The sequence below is a fragment of the Homarus americanus genome, unplaced genomic scaffold, assembly GCF_018991925.1.
Source record: "Homarus americanus isolate GMGI-L3 unplaced genomic scaffold, GMGI_Hamer_2.0 scaffold36117, whole genome shotgun sequence".
NCBI lineage: Eukaryota > Metazoa > Arthropoda > Malacostraca > Decapoda > Nephropidae > Homarus > Homarus americanus.
Genome location: NW_024716501.1, coordinates 388,710 through 410,496, shown reverse-complemented (window position 1 = coordinate 410,496; position 21,787 = coordinate 388,710). Strand labels below are relative to the sequence as shown.

Here is a 21,787-nt window from a genome sequence, read left to right as displayed (position 1 = left end):
AATTAAATTGTTGGTGCTTGATTACAAAGTGCTAACAGCTGATTTCCCTCTCCATCTCTCATAGTTACCACAAAATCTGTCTTCAGCACTTAATAAATAATAATGTACTGTAGTGTACAGTATTATGCATCTGCATATTGGAAGGTGTGGGGGTAATATATTAGATTTCATTGGTGTGCCCATGGAAAAATAGTGGCAGAAAAAAGAGAAAGTTAATAGATGGATCATATGACACGAGAGGAAGTAATGAGGAAGGTAGAGCCAGATTGTTGATGGGGCAAATTGTTTTAGAAGTCTTTTTCATTGGCTAAAATAGCACACCTTCTCATGATTTTTATTTATTTAATTTTTTATGCTGTCCATCTAAACTTCAGTGTGCAAATGAGATAGAACTTTTTGTAATGGCAAAGAACCATGGCCTTTCATAAGTTTATGTATGAAGGCCAGTGATAAAAAATTACTGAGGACTGGAAGGTGAATATTTATTTTACAGTTCTAATAGACAGCAGTATTTCTGGCAACAGTGCAGAAGGTAAGATTGTCCCCTTAATTTTCTTTAAACCTTTCCTAGGTGTATATCAGAAATACATAACACTTGACAATTATCCAATTACAGGTATACCCCGAAAACGACATCCCATTAACCGCCGATTCATATAACTGAAGATTACATATTGGGGAAATCCCCACAAGTTTCATTGATACCCTGGAGAAACGATGATTGGGTGACGAGCGGACAGAGCTGTTTTGAATTTGGCGGGCAGTGGTGTGGTTCAATTTCTTGCCACAAGAGGGCTCTGCGTGCTGCCTTTGACTCATTCCTGCCTCTCGGCACTTGTTTACTCATACTATGTGTTGCCTTCTTCATGTTTTTATCATTATTTCCAACTTCGTGTGTTACGCAATCATGCCTAAACACCCCAGTGATAGTTCATCGTGCTGGCTTGATGTGATGTGATAGGGTGTAATAAGAGTGGTGATGGGCCAGCAAAGATTGGTAAAGACTTGAACTTGCCACCCTAGACTGTCTCTACCATCCTCAACACAGGTAAATAACAGTCTCAATCTATGCTTTACATTCCTTATTTAATGCTTATTATGCTTGCTTTATTTTCTTGCTTGACAATGTGCATGACAGAGATATATCAAGGGTAGATGGGGTGTGACCAGTTATCGGGGTATACCTGTACTGTTTATTTCAATTAAAGTGGTAAAAATTATAAAACACAAGGAATTAACTGCTGTGACTGACAATGGATAAGATGCTATGAGTTATGGAATTATATACAGTAAAGCCTCCAATAACGACGGTTCAACTAACGAAGATTCATATCTAAGACCCTGGTTAATTTATGACCCAATTCAATTTACGCCATTATTTTCTTCGTATTTACGTCAAAATTAAAAAAAAATATATACCCCCTGTATTACATTTTCATATAAATAATAACTAAATCCCGATAAAAAAGAAAAAGAAAAAAGCCTTGTGCATGGAGGCTGCGGTCTTGTTAGTGGTGACCCCAGCATCACTCGTATAAACAATTACAGCTGGTGGGCCCTTTGTTTTCATGCATCTGAACAAGAAAAGGATAAAAACTTTCTCAGGTTTCTTGCAGCATTTTTGCATCCCTTTTCAACATGAGCAAGTGATGGTAGTGTTGTTTCGAAAGCTAATTGAAAGTGTATAAGCTTAGCCGAGAAACAAGATGTGTTAAAACGATATGAAAAAGGTGAGAGGCCTGTGGATATTATATGGAGCAAGCAATGAACATATTTTCTGAAGTGGATCAATTAATAAAACAAATTATTAAAATTTAAATAAATGCAAATGACTGCTACATTAAGATGTATAATGAGAAAAGAAAGCATCTGTGCAATTTTCTTTCGACAGCTTTATTATTCGAAGGCCTAAACCATCAACTTCAGCTACACCATCAATTTCAGTATCTTAAGCAGCTACAACTTCAGGTTCAGTAACAGTTTCAGCAACAGCTTTATGGAAACCTACAGCTTCAGCCATAGTTGAACCTGATGACTTCGTCATCTGAGTAAAAACTCGCACAACATCATTGGCTGTCCTTATGTTTTAGACTTTACCATTATTGGTGAGTAGAATTTTTGTTTTGCATTCATAAATATTATTTAAAACATATATGAACAGTAAATATGTGTTGCTTTCATATTCATATGTAGAGAAATGACGATATGTTTTCACATGTACACACTTACTGTTCATACATTGGCGTTCCCAATCGTCTCGCTTTATTTCTTTACCATTAGTGGTTAGCTACTTCTAGTGTTCCATTTATTAACATTAAATAACATTACTTAAAACATACATACAGGGATTAATTTTTTTTTACATTAGGTCACTACAGCTACAACCAGGGTCTTATTTTCTTCAGTTTCTTATGTAGAACCATCGGCACTCACGAAAATGATGCCGTCTTGTCTCCTCGTGTGTGTTTTAATATTCTACGTATTATTAATGAATTGCATTGTTCATTTCACATACATATACATTAATTCATTCAAATACATATTCAGTAATAAACAATAATGAATCATTTGTACATATTCTTAAGATAAATGACTGTTTCCTTGAGTGCTTATGTACTGTATACATTGGCATTCCACTACCGCTCTCACTTTTTCTTGAATATCAGTGGATACTTCTAATGTACATTAAATAACATTATTTAAAACATATATTTTTTACATTAATTTTATCACAACAACAACCAGGGTCTTATTTTCTTCAGTTTCAGGTGGATAACTGACATTATGGGTGTAAACACTGACAACAACAATGCCATCTCTTATCCTCTTGTGTGTTTTAATATTCTACGTATTATTAATGAATTGTATTGTTAATTTTGCTTATATAAAGATTAATTCAATCAAATACATACCAGTAATAACAATAATGAATCTTTTGTACATATTCTTTAAACGATAAATGACGCAGTATCCTTATCTGCTCATGTATATGTTGGCATTCCCAATCCATCTCACTTATTTTTTCTTTACCATTAGTGGTTAGCTACTTCTATTGCTCCATTTATTAACATTAAATAACATTACTTAAAACATATATAATCATTTTTTTTCATTCATTTTAATACAGCTACAACCAGGGTCTTATTTTCTGAATTTTCTCGTGTTGAACCATCGTCCCATACTCCCGGCTGTAAACACAAACGAAAGCAATGGCGTCCCATCTCCTCTTGTGTGACCATATTATTATTCATTTATATTTTAAAAGGAGGATTCAGAAACATTATTTAAAGAATATAGTTTGCAATTTTCATTAATTTTATTGTTTTGGGAGGAAAGAGGCTAAAAAGCCACACAAAAGATATGAAAAGGTCACACTTGGTAACGCAACTCATTATTATTGCTTTATTTTAATGGTAATTAATGATTCATGATACGATGATTCGCCTTACACTGCAATATTGGAGGACACATTACCGTCATTATTCGAGGCTTTACTGTATAGGAATTAGTAAAGACCATTTAGATGTCTATGAAAAGATAAATAGTTTCAAAGGGATTGGAAAAATATATACAGTGGTCCTTCGATTGACGAGCACAATTGGTTCCACGGAGTCAGTTGTAAACAGAAAATTTTGTTAACTGAATGTATTATTTCAATGGGATATTTGGTAATTGGTTCCAACTCACAGAAAAAGTACATGCAAAGTACTGTATACTAGGGTGTGACAGTTGCCCCAACTTTGTCCTACAATGCTGTTCAAAATTTTGGTGTTGCATATCGACATAAAAAATACCCACGTGCAATTTTTTGAAGACTCGTGCATATTTGAGTGAGCACCAGCAATTTGAAAAATAGCGATTTTGCTTATACGGTATACGCGCCTATGCTATATGAGATTACACAACCATCATAAGGGATATTAACACAAATCATTTGCCTGTCTTAATTAAAAGCTGTTATTACTAACACAAAAAAGTTAATCATTCTTATTCTCTCCTGGTACATTAAGGGGTTTTATCATATATTCACAAATTCACAAGGTATTATTTCTCTAGAGCAAGAAACCATGATTTCTGTTCGGAAACAGATGATCATTTGCGCTGATTAAGAACGCGGAGTCTTTCATTTTCAACTACTTGAAGGACTTCTTGAAAGCGCTGCCTCATCACAGGCAACATTAAGAAAGTCATGGCAAAGTTTTACACCACGCTCTGCAGCCTCATTGACGACCTGAAGCTTGTCCACAACCCGTTTCATGTTCAGGTAGTCGTCATGATCCACCCATTCACTGGCTGGACTGTGGAGAAACTGATAGGGCATGCCTAAAATGGTGAAGAACCGGCTTGAGTCAGGCCCAATTAGGTCCACCAGGGCAGTGCCTTTTTCTGGGACAGGGGGAAGATATGGCTTTCCATAGCCCCCATGATTGAGCCCCACTCTCTTAGTAACTTCAGTGCCTTCATGGCAAAGAAAGGCCTTCCTCATCTCTTTTGTCCTTTCTTGTACTTGGGAAGAGAACAAAGCCAGTGGGGCCAACTCCTCAGTTAGGTACCAAGTGTGTCTACCGAGTGCCACACATGCTTTGTCAACTATTGTGGCGTCATATGGGGCAAATTCAGCCAAGGTTTCGACCAAATGCAACTCATTCAATGGCGCACTTGCTGGAACGGGTCAAACAATCCACCATGGGACATAAACAGCGACAGTGAACACAGCAAACCGTTCTAACTTGCTGATTTGACTTTTAGTCACAACCTCGGCTTTGGGAAACTGCTCTTTGATCTGGCCTGACAAAAGAACAATCTTGAGGGTATAGAGCAGTTTAGCCATCCACCCAGCTTTGTGAAGTGCGCCGGGTAGACCATCGTGAAGTTCACTGGCTCGGATCCTTTAGTTACAAGCAGCAGACAAAGCTCTACCAGCTCCTTGTAGTCGCTAGAGATTCACGGAAGAAGTCAGCCATCTCCTGCTGGTGCTCCTCAAACACTCCAGGCATTGCGGGGTAGTAGTATTTCTTTTTTTCATTGTACGCCAGTTGATAGAAATGGGTCTTGAACCTAGAGATGCAATTATTGGGATTATTGTATTTCATACTTATCTATAATATTGTTTTAGGGGTATTAAGATTGATACGATCGATCATTTGCTTGGTGTTAGTATATCTTATAAGTCGAATAAAAGAAATTCCACTAAATTTGTTCATTAGATAATAATATTCCTTGTTATTTTGTAAAGCCGACGGTGCTAGCTCAAACATGCACCGATCTCCAAGAAAATTTACAGATGTGTTTCTTAGATAAATACACAACACTAAAACTTTGAACAGCATTGTAGGACCATTTTTTGCTTTTTGGAGGGCAACGGTCACACCCTACTGTATACCGGTAATAGAATTAACAAAACCTTAAATGTAAACAAAATACTGTAAAAAAAAAATACAATACTGTATTTTAACTTACTTTGAGGTGTGTATGTCGTATTCCCGGCGGCTTTGTTTGCATAGCAAACAGCTGATTGTAGAGGCTGTTATGCCATACAGTATTCTTTACAGTGTATTGTTTCTAATGCTTTCTTCGTATTTCTTAATTTTTGCACTGTAAATTATCAATATGTTAAGTAAATTTCAGAATTACCAATAATATTAATGTAAAAATGCAAAAATATTGAAGAGACCAACAAACTCGATGTTCACTCCACTGTAAACAAAGTTAACTGAGAAGTGTTGGTGGGTGATTCGATCAGCTGATGGGCACACAAAAACTGTTCCATGTACTGTACAGTATATATTATCAATATGTTAACTAAATTTCAGAATGACCAATAATTTCAATTAAAAAATGAAAAAATATTAATGAGCACAGCTTTCTCGATATTTACTCCACTGGAAACAAATGGAAACATAGAACCAATTACTGTATTGGCGGACGAGCCGATCAGCTAATCAGCTGATGCGCACACCAAAGCGTGTTTCTCGTAACACTGTCGTTAATAGAAGTTGTACTCGTTAATAGAATTGAAAATCCTTATCGGAGCTAATTCGTTAACCAAAATCTCGTAAATTTAACCGCAAGTTAATGGAGGGACCACTGTAGTATAGTAATGAAAGAAACACGTAGTGAAAAAGGTTTTGTGTATCTTAAATAATTATGAAGAATTCATGGTTTCAGGCCTGCAGTTTACTTTGCCAATACTGTACTCATTTATATTTTGGTTGAATGGGTTGTATAAGGTTAAGCATATGAAGATTTACATTTGACTTGTGTAATACATAGAACCAAAAATTATTTTAAGCTTCATCAATAAGGCTTTTTTATTACTGTAATACATTTATGATTGTAAGGGAAACAGAATGAATAGACATAATTTTATCTTCACAAAGCTCTTTATGTGTTTGGTAATTAGTATAAAGTCAGCCTTAAACAACTGTGGAACCATGCATTTTTCAAATCATATATATTTAGGAATAAGAGTTTCACAGGGGCTCACTTAATATTGAACTTTCAGTAATGGAGAGCATTTAGAGGAAGTTTTTTCACCAATTTTATCTGCATAATTTGTGTAGTCAGTTTAGAGGAGAATAAAAGTGTAAAGTGAGGTGTACAAGGAGTGAGTAAATAAATAAATAAATTAAGTTGTACATATAAACAGCAAATTGTTGGGTATTTTTAAGTGGTAAAGATATAAAGTGTAATTAGATTAGGGATGTGATCATTATTTTGACTTTGTTTCTAAATGGTGTTTATGAATTGTTCTTAATACAGGTATACAGTATTTTGAAAAACATGTATATGTGGAACTTTGTTTGAATAAATATAAATGGCCTTGTAGCATGAAGTGAATACATTTTTATTGGTACCCAAAATGTACATCTGAGAAAGAAGTTTGAAAATTGTTCTTTTTTCCAGTTGACACTTGTTTAGTCACTGACAGGCATACTGCAGCACGACTTGATTGTGTGTGACAATCTTAAATTCCTTTATCCTTTGAAGATTTTGTAATTTTTCTAATCATTATTCAGTATTTTATTTCATATTTTATTCCTCTTCTCTCCCTTGTGTACACTGCTAAGTCAACACTTAATATTTCTTGCATTCTTTTTATGATTACAGCCAAGCAATTTTGTCTTCACATACCCTATCTGCTGTTGTGAAGCAGAATTCAGCACAAGTTTGAAGCATTGTTGTTTGGCCCATGCTGGAGATCAATATTATCCTCATATTATCCTAATATTAGGAGAAGATTTGGCATGCACTGCCCTGCTTTAATTGCAGGAAAAGGTGTACATGATAAATAAAATGTACTGTATCTTGAACTTAAATGAAATTTTAGTATTTTCATCTAATATTTTCTTTAACTCTTAGGCTTTGCAGTGTCGTCTACACAATGTCCCATCAACCACAGAACTTCAGTGGACTATTAGAGCTTGTCAACGCCTAATAGAATTATCACCAGAAGATGTACCTCTGCTTCTCAGGGTAAGCACAAAAATACTTGATAAATATACATATCTGATTACCCATCGCATCACACAGCAAACCCCTTCACAACGAGGGTACAGTAGTACCTGATTTACGGGGTCAATTAAACCCACAGGGTACCGCGGAAAGTGAAAACCGCGTAAAGTGAAAACCGCGTAAAGTGAACAACAGAACATATGGGATTAATTCCAATAGAGACTGGCCCGACCCCCAAACTCCACTTTTTCCGACACAATACCTATGTTGTGGTAAAAATAACATCTAAATTTTATGATGGTATGCTCACACAATTAATATTTAAGAGAAATACAGTTGCCAGGTTAATGTCCATTCAAATAATGGACTCAAATCCCCCTCCCCCCTCTTCCCAGCTCACTGGCTCCTACCTCAGACTAAAGTTAGGATAATATAATTGACATTTCTGGATTCCTTCATATATTTTGCTTAAAAGATAAAATATTTGCTTTGTGTAAACCAAATTATTACATTAGACCTAAAATTTGTATGTCTAATGCAAAATCCATGATGTTTATATTCAAAATGATCATCATATTGTAAGAATTCCAGCAATGTAAATTATATTCTGGTCAAGTAATTTGTATGAATTTTATGAGCTAAAACAAACATCTTCAGTTAATAAAAAAAAAATATTCTTCAGGACACTATCTGTCAATCAAAATACTCCACCCTAGCTGGGTCGGTCCCTCCCTCCCTCTCCTCAGAGAAGCTTTGGGAAAAAATAGTATATTTTTATTTAATAACTCAGACTAAATAGGATATAATTATTTTCTGGATTCAAAAATATTTTGAATGTAAACTTCATATATTTGCACAAAGGATAAAATATTTGCTTTGTGTAAACCAAATTATTACATTAGATCTAAAATTTGTATGTCTAATGCAAAATCCATGATGTTTATATTCAAAATGATCATCATATTGTAAGAATTCCAGCAATGTAAATTATATTCTGGCCGGGTAATTTGTATGAATTTTATGAGCTAAATAAAAAAAAAAAAATTATACTTCACCGCGTATATGAGTAGATGCACCGTGGAAAGTGAAAGTCCGGTTCTGGCAAGGTCGCGTAAATGAGAAATCGCGGAAAGTGAAACCAAGTGAAGCCGTGTAAAGCGAGGTAATACTGTATATGTAATGCTGAGATAGCATGGCAAACTGGGTTAGGCGCCATGATACATGTGTCAAACTGAAACTTACAACTACAAATGTCTTACTAAAGGTGGATGAGAGGTTCTGTTGCCTGCATGATCCCTTGATTTGAAACCTTATTTTGGTGTTAAGCTAATACAGTATATTGTATATTGCTGTAGCTGTTCATTCTAATACCAAGTACTATTTGCTTAATTTACACTTCATAAATCAGACATTGTGAACAATGTGAATAGGTATGTTGTGAAACTCAGTATGAATGAACTGCGTTACTACAACAACATAATGGTGAAATGTCCATTTTGAGGTCTGTCAGTCTCAGTTATGATGTTCCGAAACATGTCCATTTAATGTATATTTCAGTGCTATTGTAATCATCAGTCAGTGGCTTGTTTACATATATATGCCTTGCTTCAATCTAACATGATACATCCATTAATATAGCTTAATGGATTTCTTGTTATATTGAAGTATCTAGTATGTCATACTAGGACGATTCCCTCCCCCAATCCTGCCCCCATCTCTAGCTGTTGCTAGACAGGGACCGACATCCAGGTTGTAAGTCGGAAATGCTTAAATAATACATAGAAAATCTAAAATGGGGGTCTGTTTTTCTTCTCAGCACCACAAAACACTCACTTTTAAGCTTGCCAGCCATTTTAAAGTGAATTACAAACAAAAATTTTATCTGTGTACTGATTTTGGGACTCGAAAATACGCAATTTGACCAAATTTTGGTACAACTGAGGCAGGTCGTAAGTGCTGGTGGTCGTAAGTCGAGTAGGTCATAAGTCGGGGAGGAGCTGTACTGGGGATCATACCAAAGCATTTCAACTAGTGTTTCAAAGTGTAGCGACGGAAAATATAACAATACTTTTTTGGGGGGGGGGACTGTACATTGCCATGCTTGGAATGAGCACCCATCCATGCAGTCAATCACTGTGTTGGGAGGGCAAAAAAGGTTACAAAACACTCGGTTTACAGAAATTCGGGGATACAGAATGCTTCCCATAAGGTTTGTTTTTCATACCAGCAAATGTTAAGTTATATTAATTTTAAGTAATATCCATTTTTTAACACATTTGCACAAACTACAACAGTGTCCACAAAAAAAAATTAAAATCCGGCATTTACATATTCGTTTTCGCTCAATTTCGCCCACTGGTTAGTCCTGAAAAATTACCTGTTAGGTAAAGGTTAAGTTAGGTAAAGATTAGGTTAAGTAAAGATAAGGTTTGGTAAAGATTATGTTAAGCAAAGTCAGGTTTGGTAACGATTAGGTTAAGTAAAGTTAGGTTATGTTAGGGTAATGTTAATTTGGTGCCGGGTTAATAAAACATTATAAAAAAAATAATTAATTTACCAGATGAGCTATGGTGGTGTAATATATTCTCAGTCTCTTGTTTACGGAGCGGTAACAACTGATCGGTCCCGCTGATCCCCACTCATGAATAGTGTTGCCAGCACTCGCCATCTCTCAAGCGTATTTATCAGAACTTAATGAATATTATTGTAGTTGTATAATGCATCTCCATATGCCCTGGTTTATTCACTGATCAGTTGTGTTAGTGCAAAAGTAGCAAAATCGAGCCATCATACGACACAGATCAACTGGGCAATCCCCAGCCGACTCAGAGACATGCGTGTGTGTGTGTGTGTGTGTGTGTGTGTGCTGTGACGTCATACCCGGGGAAGGAGCTGGGTGGGTGGAGACTGCCGATTGGCAAGTTGAGACGCAGTTACAGCTCAGTGCTCACTACCTGCACACACATGTTCACTTCCCACACATACACACCCATGCACTTCAGATTTCTTAGTTAATTGATTTATATTATATTTTCTTTTATTTCTAGTCTCTGTATTAGAGAAAACGGTTTTACTAGGGTAGACTATAATATCCTTAGTGATTTATGTCCCATGGGAAGTACGTGTTTACATTTTTATTTACATATTCAGAATTGAATTATACATAGAGAACACATTTAATTGTTAAAATTTATTACCGAAAATGTACTCTATATAAATACAGTATCAACATCATCTCTGAAACATCATTTCTAACCTATAATGTTGACAAATCTAGTAATCTTGGCAGCCATGGTACAAATATAATAATCTTGGCAGCCATGGTACAAATATAATAATCTTGGCAGCCATGGTACCATACCCTATTTTTTCTATAAGGTATTAAATTCCATATTCACAAATTCAGTATTCACAACGATTTCCAAGAACGAAATCCTCGTTAAAAAGGGGGGAATAAGTGTAAATGTTTTTCAAAAACATTCTGTGGCATCCTGTATCTGTATACATGGAGACTGGAAACATTTACATGGTGCAATGGTTTTGATATTTTGCTTAGAACTCCTAAAAGTTTTTGGGAAATTCTTTTTTGTATTTTGTAAAGATAAAAATTCCCACAAATCTCAGCTTAGCAACAAACATTTTTTCAGTATTTAGCTACATACTGCATTGTGTAAAGTTAAAAGCTCTCACATTGTCTCAACTTTGTGGTAGTCTTTATTTATATACGGTATTAGTATTGATGTTTTTATGAATATTATTATTATTTATAGAATTTTGTGAAAACAAAACGATGTCGATTGGGATTACGTTCATTTCCTTGTACAATTAATGTTTATTTGTGTCAGGTGCATACTGCTGGGACAAATGGTGGTCCTCCCATGGTGGAGTTGTTTAAGAGGATTCAACCGCAGAATGAGTTGGTTTCTATCAATGCAACTCTAAGCATGGACACTTCTCTTTTTAGGTATGTATGGCAAAGGAGATGAGTACCTTAGCTGAACACATCTTTCACAGTATTAGGAGTGAATGAATGATAGATACTGAATCAACAAAATATGTGTATTTAGTCTGGTTTCCTCCCACCTTCCATAAGGTAAGATGAGGCTTGAAAGAATAAATAAGAAAAAAAGACAATTATATTTCAATTAAACTCTTTGATGGTGGTAGGTGTGGTGTTTGATGTACTGATGGTAAGTAAGGAACTGAAGGCAGCAAAGGAAGAAAATGTAAACTTTAAAGCTTTTGGGGGTTATTATGCTGGGTAAATTATTGTACTGTACATGATTATTTATATTGTGCGTTCTTTTTTGTAGTTGTGATGGTGACAGAAACAACAACAATTTTGAAAAGGAGGTAATATTGTCTCCCACCCGAACGAGGTCCCGACGGTCTTCCGCTACAAGCCAGTCATCCAGTAGTCATGGTAATTATCTTTACATTCCTAAGAGTACATACAGTAATACAATATCCAATTGTAAAATTATATGAAGAGTTTATTTTAAATAGTTTTTATGGTTCTTTATTACTTATTAGTATTACTGTATTACAGTGATATCCCCATTAGCCAGAACAACTGGTGCAGAGCACTTCCGGGAATGAGAGATTTCCAGCTAATGAGACGACTCTCTCAAAGCCGGAAAAGAAATCCCCGGAATTTTCCGGGTAACGAGAAAATTTTTCTTGGAGGTTCCAGAAATTGCTGATTACATAATCTCTCGAACCTGGAAAAATATCCCTCATCCCTGGAATTTTCCGGGTAATGGAAAAATTTTCTCGGAATTTCCAGAAAATGCGCCTGATTTTCATTTCTCAAACCCAGAAAAAATCTCCCCCACAACTGGAATTTTCTGGGTATCTGGAAAATTTTCTCAGAATTTTCCGGTAAATGTACCCCTCAGAAAATCTTTCCCAAAGCCAGAAATTTCCAGAAAATTCCGGGTTTGAGAACAATTTTCCGAGAAAATTTCAATTCCAGCTATCGGAGAGTTCCTGGTTTGAGGAATTCTGGCTAACGGGGATATTACTGTATTATTATTGTTACAGTGGTACCTCGGTTAACGAACACAATTCGTTCCACAGAGTTATTCGTTAACCGAAATTTTTTTAACCGAATCTATTATTTCAATGGGATATTGGATAATTGGTTCCAACTCACAGAAAAAGTATATATACAAAGTACTGTATAATAGTAATAGAATTAACAAAACATTAAATATAAACTAAATACAGTACTGTACTGTACAGTATATTGTATAATAATAAATATAAAACAGAATACTGTATTTAAACTTACTTTGAGGTGTGTATGTTGTATTCCTGGGAGCTTTGTTGACATATCAAACAGCTGATTGTAGAGGCAGTCAATGATGACATGCCATATTCTTTACAGAGTTCATTGGTTCTAATGCCTTCTTCGTGTTTCCTAATAATTTCTGCACTGTATATTATCAATATGTTAATTAAATTTCAGAATGACCAATAATTATAATTTTAATATAAAAAATGCAAAAAAATTCAAGAGACCAACTTTCTTGATATTTACTCCACTGGAAACGAATGTAAACATAGAACAGATTACTGTATTGGCAGACTAGCCGATCAGCTGATCAGTTGATGCTCACAACAAAATGTGCTTTTCGTAAGGTTTCCGTTAATCGAAGTTTTGTTCGTTAATCAAACTGAAAATCCTTATGAGAGCTAATTCGTTAATCGAAACGTTCGTTAACCGAGGGACCACTGTATTATTATTATTATTACAAGTATTATTATTATTATTATTATAATAATAATAAGGATGTTAATGGTGATGCAGGGTGCAAAGTTCCATCACAGTATGTGCAGCTCAGCACTTGGAACTTTTTTCCTCTTTTCCTCCCTCTTTGATAGCTTGCTTCACTCATACAGGAAGTGCTGGAGTAAAGGGTAGAGAGCAGTTACCCTAATATCTAACGTATTCCAAAGAGGCTTTTGCATATGATGGGGTGGGATTATAGTGTTATTTTCCTTGTGGTTTACCGTAGTAGGTGGGGTTAACTTCCCAAGTGGGAAACATGTCACTTTAGCATTTGCAGCACATATAATATACCTTTTGGTTAAAATAAAACTTAGTTATTTTTAAGCAACAGTAAAGTTTATTCATGTTTTCTTTGAATGAGGATAAAACCAAACATTTTTAGGCAACAGAAAAGCAAAATGATTAAATGTACAGTAATACTGCTAATACTGGTTGTGTGTGTCGGTGTTATTGTCTATGTTTGCTTGTGAGAAGAACACGCTGGCTCAATACTTTACATAATTTCCTTAAAAGGCAACTCGGGTCCATCCTCCATGAATACAGGTAGCTTGTTTGGGTCTGCACCAGCTTCACCTCATCTTAAAAGAATCTCCAGACCAGAATCTCCATTTGACTTAAGTTCAAGGCAAAAGACTGCAGTATCCCTGGTCCCCCAAGAAATTCCTCGTGTTGGAGACTTCTTTGATGTCTTTGTCACCTATGCTGCAAATCCATCTAATTTTGCTGTGAGTAGCTCTGTGCTTTTAATGGTCATAAGGTATTCTATATCATTTTCTCTTTAAAATTTGTGTCCTATTCTCAATATTTCGTGGTTTAATGCTGTTGGTACAGCAGTCCTCGCTTAACGTTGTGGTTCCGTTCCTGAAACCCGCGACTTTAATGGAATCAATTTTCCCCATAAGAAATAGATAAAATACGGGGGTTATGTTCCCCAGCCTCCATTTGCCCCATAAAATACATTACTTATACAGAAATTCAATGGCATATTTATAGAAAATAGTATATATTCTACAGTAAACCCTCGAAGATCCGGACCCGGGAAATCCTGATTTCGGAAGATCCGGACCTGGGAAATCCTGATTTCGGAAGATCCGGACCTGGGAAATCCGGATTTCGGAAGATCCAGACAAAAAATTTGGGGGTTCTGGGCTAAGAAGCCTCCTAGGAGTTTCCCTAAGAAACATTCCCAACCCAGAGCAAAGAATATTTTAGGCCTGTGAGCGCTGCTTGGCCCGTCAGTTGCTTGGACACAGGTGCCCGAGGAGGTGGGAAACATAAACAGAATTGACAATTGTTGTTTGTGGGAATATTATTTCATTCACTCTAGTAATGATACAGTGTTTCTTATTATGTTACCATAGGTAAATGCATGGTTTCTATACGGCAATTTGTTTATCACTACATTAAGTCCTCGCTTAACATCATCCCGCTTAACGTTGTTTCGATTCTACTTCGCTGAACTTTAGAGACCAAAAATTCGTTTAACGGTGATCCGATACTACGTCGATTTGCGTCGTCACAGACTACTTTCTACGGCGCATCACCCGCTCTTGTCTGGCCGTGCTACGCTCTCTCGGCTCGGCGCAGAGTCTTCGTGACTCGCCACCCTCCTCCGCTCCCGCCATACTCCTCCCCTCCCGCCATCCTCCTCCTCCTCTCCACTACCCACCACACACTTACTCTACCACCTCCAACCATTGGTGAGTACCAATACAAACTTAGTACTGTAGTTCTATATACTATTCTCTATAGAAATGGCAATGATTTTCTGTATATGTAACTTTTTTCATGGGGCAAAGGTGAGGCTCAGGAAAGTAAATTCCGTATTTTATCTATTTCTTAAGAGGAAAATTGATCGGCATAACGTTGTTTCGCTTAACGTCGCATTTTCAGGAACTTAACCCCGACGTTAAGCGAGGACGCCCTGTACATTAGTACTGTATTTTTTGTGTTTCTTATATCATTGATTATTCGCCGGAAAATCCGGACAATCTGTTTTTCCGGACAGGTGGGATCTTCGAGGGTTCACTGTATATAAATAAACTAAATCATTTTGTATTGTACTCGCTGATGGATGGAGGTGGTGGAGCGGAGGAGGAGGAGGGGGGTGGCGAGTCACTGAGGCACAGCGGGTGGCTCCTCCTGGTTTAAAACCTCCATTTTTGTAGCAAGGCTAATGTTCTTATGTTGCTTCTTCACAACACTAGCATCAGTAGCACTTGATGGGTGCTTGGAAGCCATTTCAAATGGTTAGAGTACAGTATTAAGAGCAAAAACACTTGAACACGCATGAACGCTGTGATAGCTTAACAAAGACTGGCGACACTTAGGGATGCTGTGGCACTCCGCGGATGAGAGCATCACGCGCCAAGATGAGAGAGGGTGATGTGCTGTACAAAGTAGTCCGTGACGACGTTATACTGAATCGGCGGGTCATCTTGCCCCATGACCTGACTACTGACAGCTGCTGTGCTTAGAGATGGCATGGTAAATTTTTTTATTAAGAAGATTAGTAAGGGTCACTGCCTTATGACCGGAACATTGTGGACACCTGCTGTCCCCTAGGGACTTGATGTCACTCTCCTCTACTGTATATATTAGCCTTGTCAAGTATTACTCCTTAGTCTGTACTCACCCCTGAAGATGTGAATTACACGAAAGCGCTTGGGGACTTCGTTTTTTCTTGTTTCCTTGTGGTTATCAGCATATATATATATATATATATATATATATATATATATATATATATATATATATATATATATATATATATATATATATATATATATATATATATATATATATATATATATATATATATATATATATATATATATATATATATATATATATATAGAAACACACCAAAACCGTAGTCATGCACATCAATACCGCCACCACTCCAGTGCAAGCCCCAGCAGTCACAGTGGGTGCCCATCCTCTCCAGCTGGTGCAGTCTGCCAAACTCCTGGGTGTAACTATAGACAACAAACTTGACTGGAAGGCCCATGTAAATAACACAGTCAAGGCAGCCTCGTACCGTCTCTACATGCTATGAAGACTTAGGTCACTTGGTACACCCACGCCAGAGCTGAGGACCATCTACAACGCCTTTATTCTCTCCAAACTAACGTATGCGTCACCAGCCTGGTCATCTTCTCTCAACTCCACCCAATAACGTCAGCTAGAGAAGGTACAGAAAAGGGCCTGCAGAATCATGCTCGGCGCAGAATACTCCGGCTACACCAACGCTCTCTCCACCCTGGAAATGCCATCCCTCGGTGACCTCCACCACCAAGCACTGGAAAGGTTTGGCCGTGGACTACTGCACCACCCTCGCCATCGCCACCTCCTGCCACCTGCAGCCCCCCACCCACCTCGCGCAGTCCGCCACTACAACAAAATTCATCCCATAAGAGCCTGCACCGATAGATATAAGAACAGCACCATCCCATCTATTGTTAAAATAATAAACAACTCCTGATTTATGTACTTTATAGCCCTGTAAATGTATTCAATGCATATTATATCATTATGTCTAAATCTAATGTAAGTCTGTATATTTTCAGCCACCGGCTGCAACTCTATTAATAAACCGTTTATTATTATTATTATTACATACATACATACAGTTGAGTCTGGATTTACTCGGTTTTTGTTTACCCGTTTGGTCATTTACGCGGTGCCTTGCTGGAATGAAATGCTTTAATTACGCGGTAAATTTGGCATTTACGCGGGTGAAGTATAATTTGTTTTAGCTCATAAAATTCATACAAATTACCCGGCCAGAATATAATTTACATTGCTGGAATTCTTATAAGATTATGATTATTTTAAATATAAACATCATGGAATTTGCATTAGACATACAAATTTTAGATCTAATGTAAGAATTTTGATTAGAAAGAGCAAAAATTTTATCTTTTGTGCAAAGTATGATGTTTATATTCAAAATATCCCTGGTCTTGCAAGGAATCTAGCAATGTCAATTATATTATCCTAACTTTAGTCTGAGGTATTATTTATTACTAAAAATGTAAGCCTTCTGTTTTCACCCAACATTTCTCAGAGAGGGAGGAGCCAGCGAGCGTGGGAAGAGGGGGGGGAGGGGGAGTTGAGTCCATTATTTGAATGGACATTAACCGGCGACTGTATTTATCTTAAATATTAATTGTGTGTTCATACCATTATAAAATTAAGATGTTATTTTTACTACAACGTAGGTATTGTGTCGGAAAAAGTGGAGTTTGGGGGTTGGCCCAGTCTCTATTTCAATTAATCCCATATGTTCTGTTATTTCATTTACGCGTTTCTCTATTTACGCTGTTCTCCGCGGGTTCAATTGACCGCATAAATGAAGACCCAACTATATACATACGGACTTTTTGAAGACTCAAATTTTTTTAATTTAGCGGGCTATTGTGTGTATTTGTGCATGCGCGAGCGCCACAGCTGCACAGCGACAACAAGCTCCCACGTGGTCGCCACTTTAAAACGAGCAATCAAACTGTGACAACGTATGTAATTTTGAGTCCTACTTTTTCCATTTACAGAGTACAAGCCCATAATAATGGCTCCTAAAGTAGATAAACTTCGTTGTGTGAAGAGAAAGAAGAACACGTTGAAATTGAGTGACAAACTTGAAATAATTAAGAAACTAGAACGTGGTGTGAGCAATACTGTTCTAATGGAAACATACAACATTGGAAAGTCTACAATTTATGATATAAAATAGGCAAAGAATAAAATTCTAGAATTCACAGCTTCTTCTGAGCCTTACAATAAAATTGCTGAAAGAAAAAGTTTACATCGGCCAAAATTAGAAAATCTTGATAAAGTGTTGCACGAATGGTTTTTGTTAAAACGATCAGAAGGTATGGCAATTTCTGGGCCGATGCTTATTGCCAAAGCAAAGTATTTTAAGTAGCAAATGAACATTGACTCATAGTGCTCATTTAGTGATGGATGGCTTAGGAATTTCAAGACTCATCATGGTATTAGACTGTTAGATATTGCTGTACCTGTTAATCTCTTCTTTATTTCTCCTTAAATTTGAATTTTAAAAATACTGCCTGAGAATCCCGAAAATCTGGACCGACCCATCCCCAAGCAGTCCGGATTTTTGGACTTCTACTGTGTATGTGTGTGTGTGTGTATATATATATATATATATATATATATATATATATATATATATATATATATATATATATATATATATATATATATATATATATATATATATATATATATATATATATACATACATACATACAGTATACAGTCAACCCTCAATTTACGCGGTTAATGTAACCCACAGGGTACCGCGGAAAGTGAGAAACGCGTAAAGTGAATAACATAACATATGGGATTAAATGAAATAGAGGCCAGCTGACCATCAAACTCCACTTTTTCCAACACAATACCTATGTTCTAGTAAAAATAACATCTTAATTTTATGATGGTACATGCACACAATTAATACTTAAGAGAAATAGAGAAATACAGTCACCAAGTTAATGTCCATTCAAATAATGAACTCAACTCCCTCCCCCTCTTCTCACACTACACTCACTGGCTCTTCCCTCTGAGAAATTTTTGGGGGAAAACCAGGTATAGTAATAAATAATACCTCAAACTAAAGTTAGGATAATATAATTGACATTGCTGGATTCCTTGTAAGACCAGGAATATTTTGAATATAAATGTCATATATTTTGCACAAAAGATAACATATTTACTCAGAGTAAACATTATATCTAAAAATTTTATGTCTAATGCAAAATATATGATGTTTACTATATTCAAAATGATCATCAAGTTGTAAGAATTCCAGCAATGTAAATTATATTCTGGCCGGGTAATTTTTATGAATTTTATAAGCTAAAACAAATATCTTCAGTTAATAAAAAAAAAATATTCTTCACACATGCCAGGTGGTCGGTCGCCGGTCCCTCCCTCCCCCCACCAACCCTCCCTACCAGATAAATGTGTGGGAATACCAGACTGTTTACCTTTTTAGTAATAAATAATAAATCAGACTAAAGTTAGGATAATATAATTGACATTGCTGGATTCTTTGTAAGACCAGGAATATTTTGAATATAAATGTCATATATTTTGCACAAAAGATAACATATTTACTCAGAGTAAACATTATATCTAAAAATTTTATGTCTAATGCAAAATCTATGATGTTTTTATTCAAAATGATCATCAAATTGTAAGAATTCCAGCAATGTAAATTATATTCTGGCCGGATAATTTGTATGAATTTTATGAGCTAAATAAAAATATTATACTTCACCCGCGTAAAGGGGTACACCCACCATGGAATGTGAGCATCCTGGGTTCTGGCAGGGCAATGCGGAATGTGGGACCGCGTAAAGTGAGGGTTGACTGTAGTCTAGTTTTACGCGGATATTTTTTACTCGGAAGGTCATTTACGCAGCACCTGTCAGAAGAGATAATTATTATTTACACGGTAAATTCCATCATGTAAGTGGCAAGTAGCATGGCGGGGTGCTGGGCGCTGACGTCAGACTCGCGCCGGTGACGTCGCAGACTGTGATTGGGCCACGTATCCTTACCACCCACGCACCCCCTCCACTGTGCGCGGTGATTGGTCTTGGCATCCTTGCCACCCCTGCCACCCACGCTCTCCGCTGCCGCTTCAGTCTCACTTTCTCCGCGTATATTCACTCGTGCCCAGGAGCCAGTGCTTTTTCTTTCTTTCTACACAATGGCTTCCGCTGGACCCCCCACCACCCCCCGAGGCCCTGAACTATCTGGCCCAAGCCAAAAAAAGGTGAGTTTGGCAGTCGGCCCAGTCTCTATTTCAATTAATCCCATAGGTTCTGTTATTTTATTTACGCGATTTGCTTTATACGCGAACCTCCATGGGTTTAATTAACCGTGTAAAACCAGACTTTCCTGTATACGTGTATATAATTTTGGAATCAATCCTTCACTTTATTTATTTATTATTAGTTTTTGTCATCATTCTTTTATTCATGATTTTGTATTTTTTTTTTTTTTTTGTTGATACAGGTCCAGTCATGGAAAATGACCCAGAAGCTATCATCATTAATGTCTGACCTACAGAATTACTATGAGGACAAGAACAATAAACAATCAGTGGTAATTAATGTCAGAGAATATTATGCTGTCAAGCACAACGATGACACATGGTACAGGTAAGAATTTTAGCTCAGGTGTGTGAACTAATATCAAGTATGACTTGAGAGTAACCTAGCCATCATCACAAATCATACTGTATGTAGTTTAAGTGAAAAAATTATTTTTAATTACTTCTGATAAAAATGTGTCACATTTTTTAAAGCTTATAGATTGATTTACCAGTGCTAGGCATATCTTATGTAGAATCTACTATTGCTCATTAGATGTGATTTGCTTGACAATAGGGACACTCGTATTAGGTAGTACTGTGTATATTAATGTGAGTGGTGAACCTTCTCACTCGGTCAAAACTGTATGAATCCAACAGTTATCTTTGGGACTAGTAGAGTTAATCATGTTGGTGTCAAGGACTCTATAGCCGATTCACTACTGGGTAATATTCATTCTGGCTGTCAGGGATAATTTGCTCCACCCTTCAATTCCGTGCTGTGAGCTGGACTACCATTTGTAGAAGAGAGTTGGATATTGTTTTTCTTATGCTGTGATTTTTTTTTTTTGACCTTTCACAGCAGTTGAAACAGTTAACTAACGTTTTTGAATCATTAACCAAATCCTAGAAAGTAGAATTATTATTTAAAATATTTAATGTATTGTTTAATATATTTAAATAGAAGTAAAGTTTTGCAAGTATGGCTTAAATAATTAGAATCTTTTGATCCTTTAGTTTCATAGCTGTTCTATACACATACAGTCACTGCAACAGAATTTGAGACCTAGGTGTGATAGAAACAAAATAGGCAATTACTCTTTATTTATACAAAAATACAGACTAGAAATGCATCTATAGTTCCCAGTCATCTCTCCTCTGGCCTTCACCACATTAGACAACCTATTCGGCATGCTTTCACACAGGTGAACGAATTAACTTGTGTCTATCTTCTGTGTCCACACTTTATTAATCTCCTCGTGCAAGTGAGACAGAGAGCAAATGCCACGGTCCTTGATCTTACTTTTCATACCTTTCCAGACATTCTCAATGGGGTTTAGATCAGGACTGTTTCCTGGCCACTCTAGCACTGAAATACCCTTCTCCCGGAGGAAATCAATAACTTTCTTGGCATGGTGGCAGGGGGCGCCATCATGCATAAAAATGTCAGTTTCATGAATTTCGTAAATGTCCCATAAATGATCTTAAGAACCTCAAGGTAGCCATTCATGGTTGTATTTTTAGGGGGAATTACAGTCCTCCATGCGCCTTGTTACCACTAAAGCTCCCCCACACCATCACAGAATCACTGTGCTGCACTGTCTTGACAGTGTAAGCTTGGTTGTAGTGGCTGTGGTCTGAGGGCCTCCTGACACACACACGATGAGAAGTTATGACTTGAAAAATGCTTT

General features: G+C 36.6%; 1 protein-coding gene across 4 annotated transcripts in view; it reads left to right on the top strand.

The window, feature by feature from the left end:
* LOC121858143 (tudor domain-containing protein 7B-like) overlaps positions 1-21,787 on the top strand; it is a 102,543-nt gene that overhangs the window by 58,513 nt on the left and 22,243 nt on the right. For 2 of the 4 annotated variants that reach the window (XM_042354372.1, XM_042354369.1), the window contains 5 exons: positions 7,363-7,476; positions 11,301-11,419; positions 11,769-11,878; positions 13,763-13,974; positions 20,300-20,445. In XM_042354372.1, coding sequence (XP_042210306.1) covers positions 7,363-7,476; positions 11,301-11,419; positions 11,769-11,878; positions 13,763-13,974; positions 20,300-20,445 — 701 coding nt within the window. The remainder of the gene's footprint in view (positions 1-7,362; positions 7,477-11,300; positions 11,420-11,768; positions 11,879-13,762; positions 13,975-20,299; positions 20,446-21,787) is intronic. The other 2 variants (XM_042354371.1, XR_006087367.1) reach the window with 2 other exon arrangements.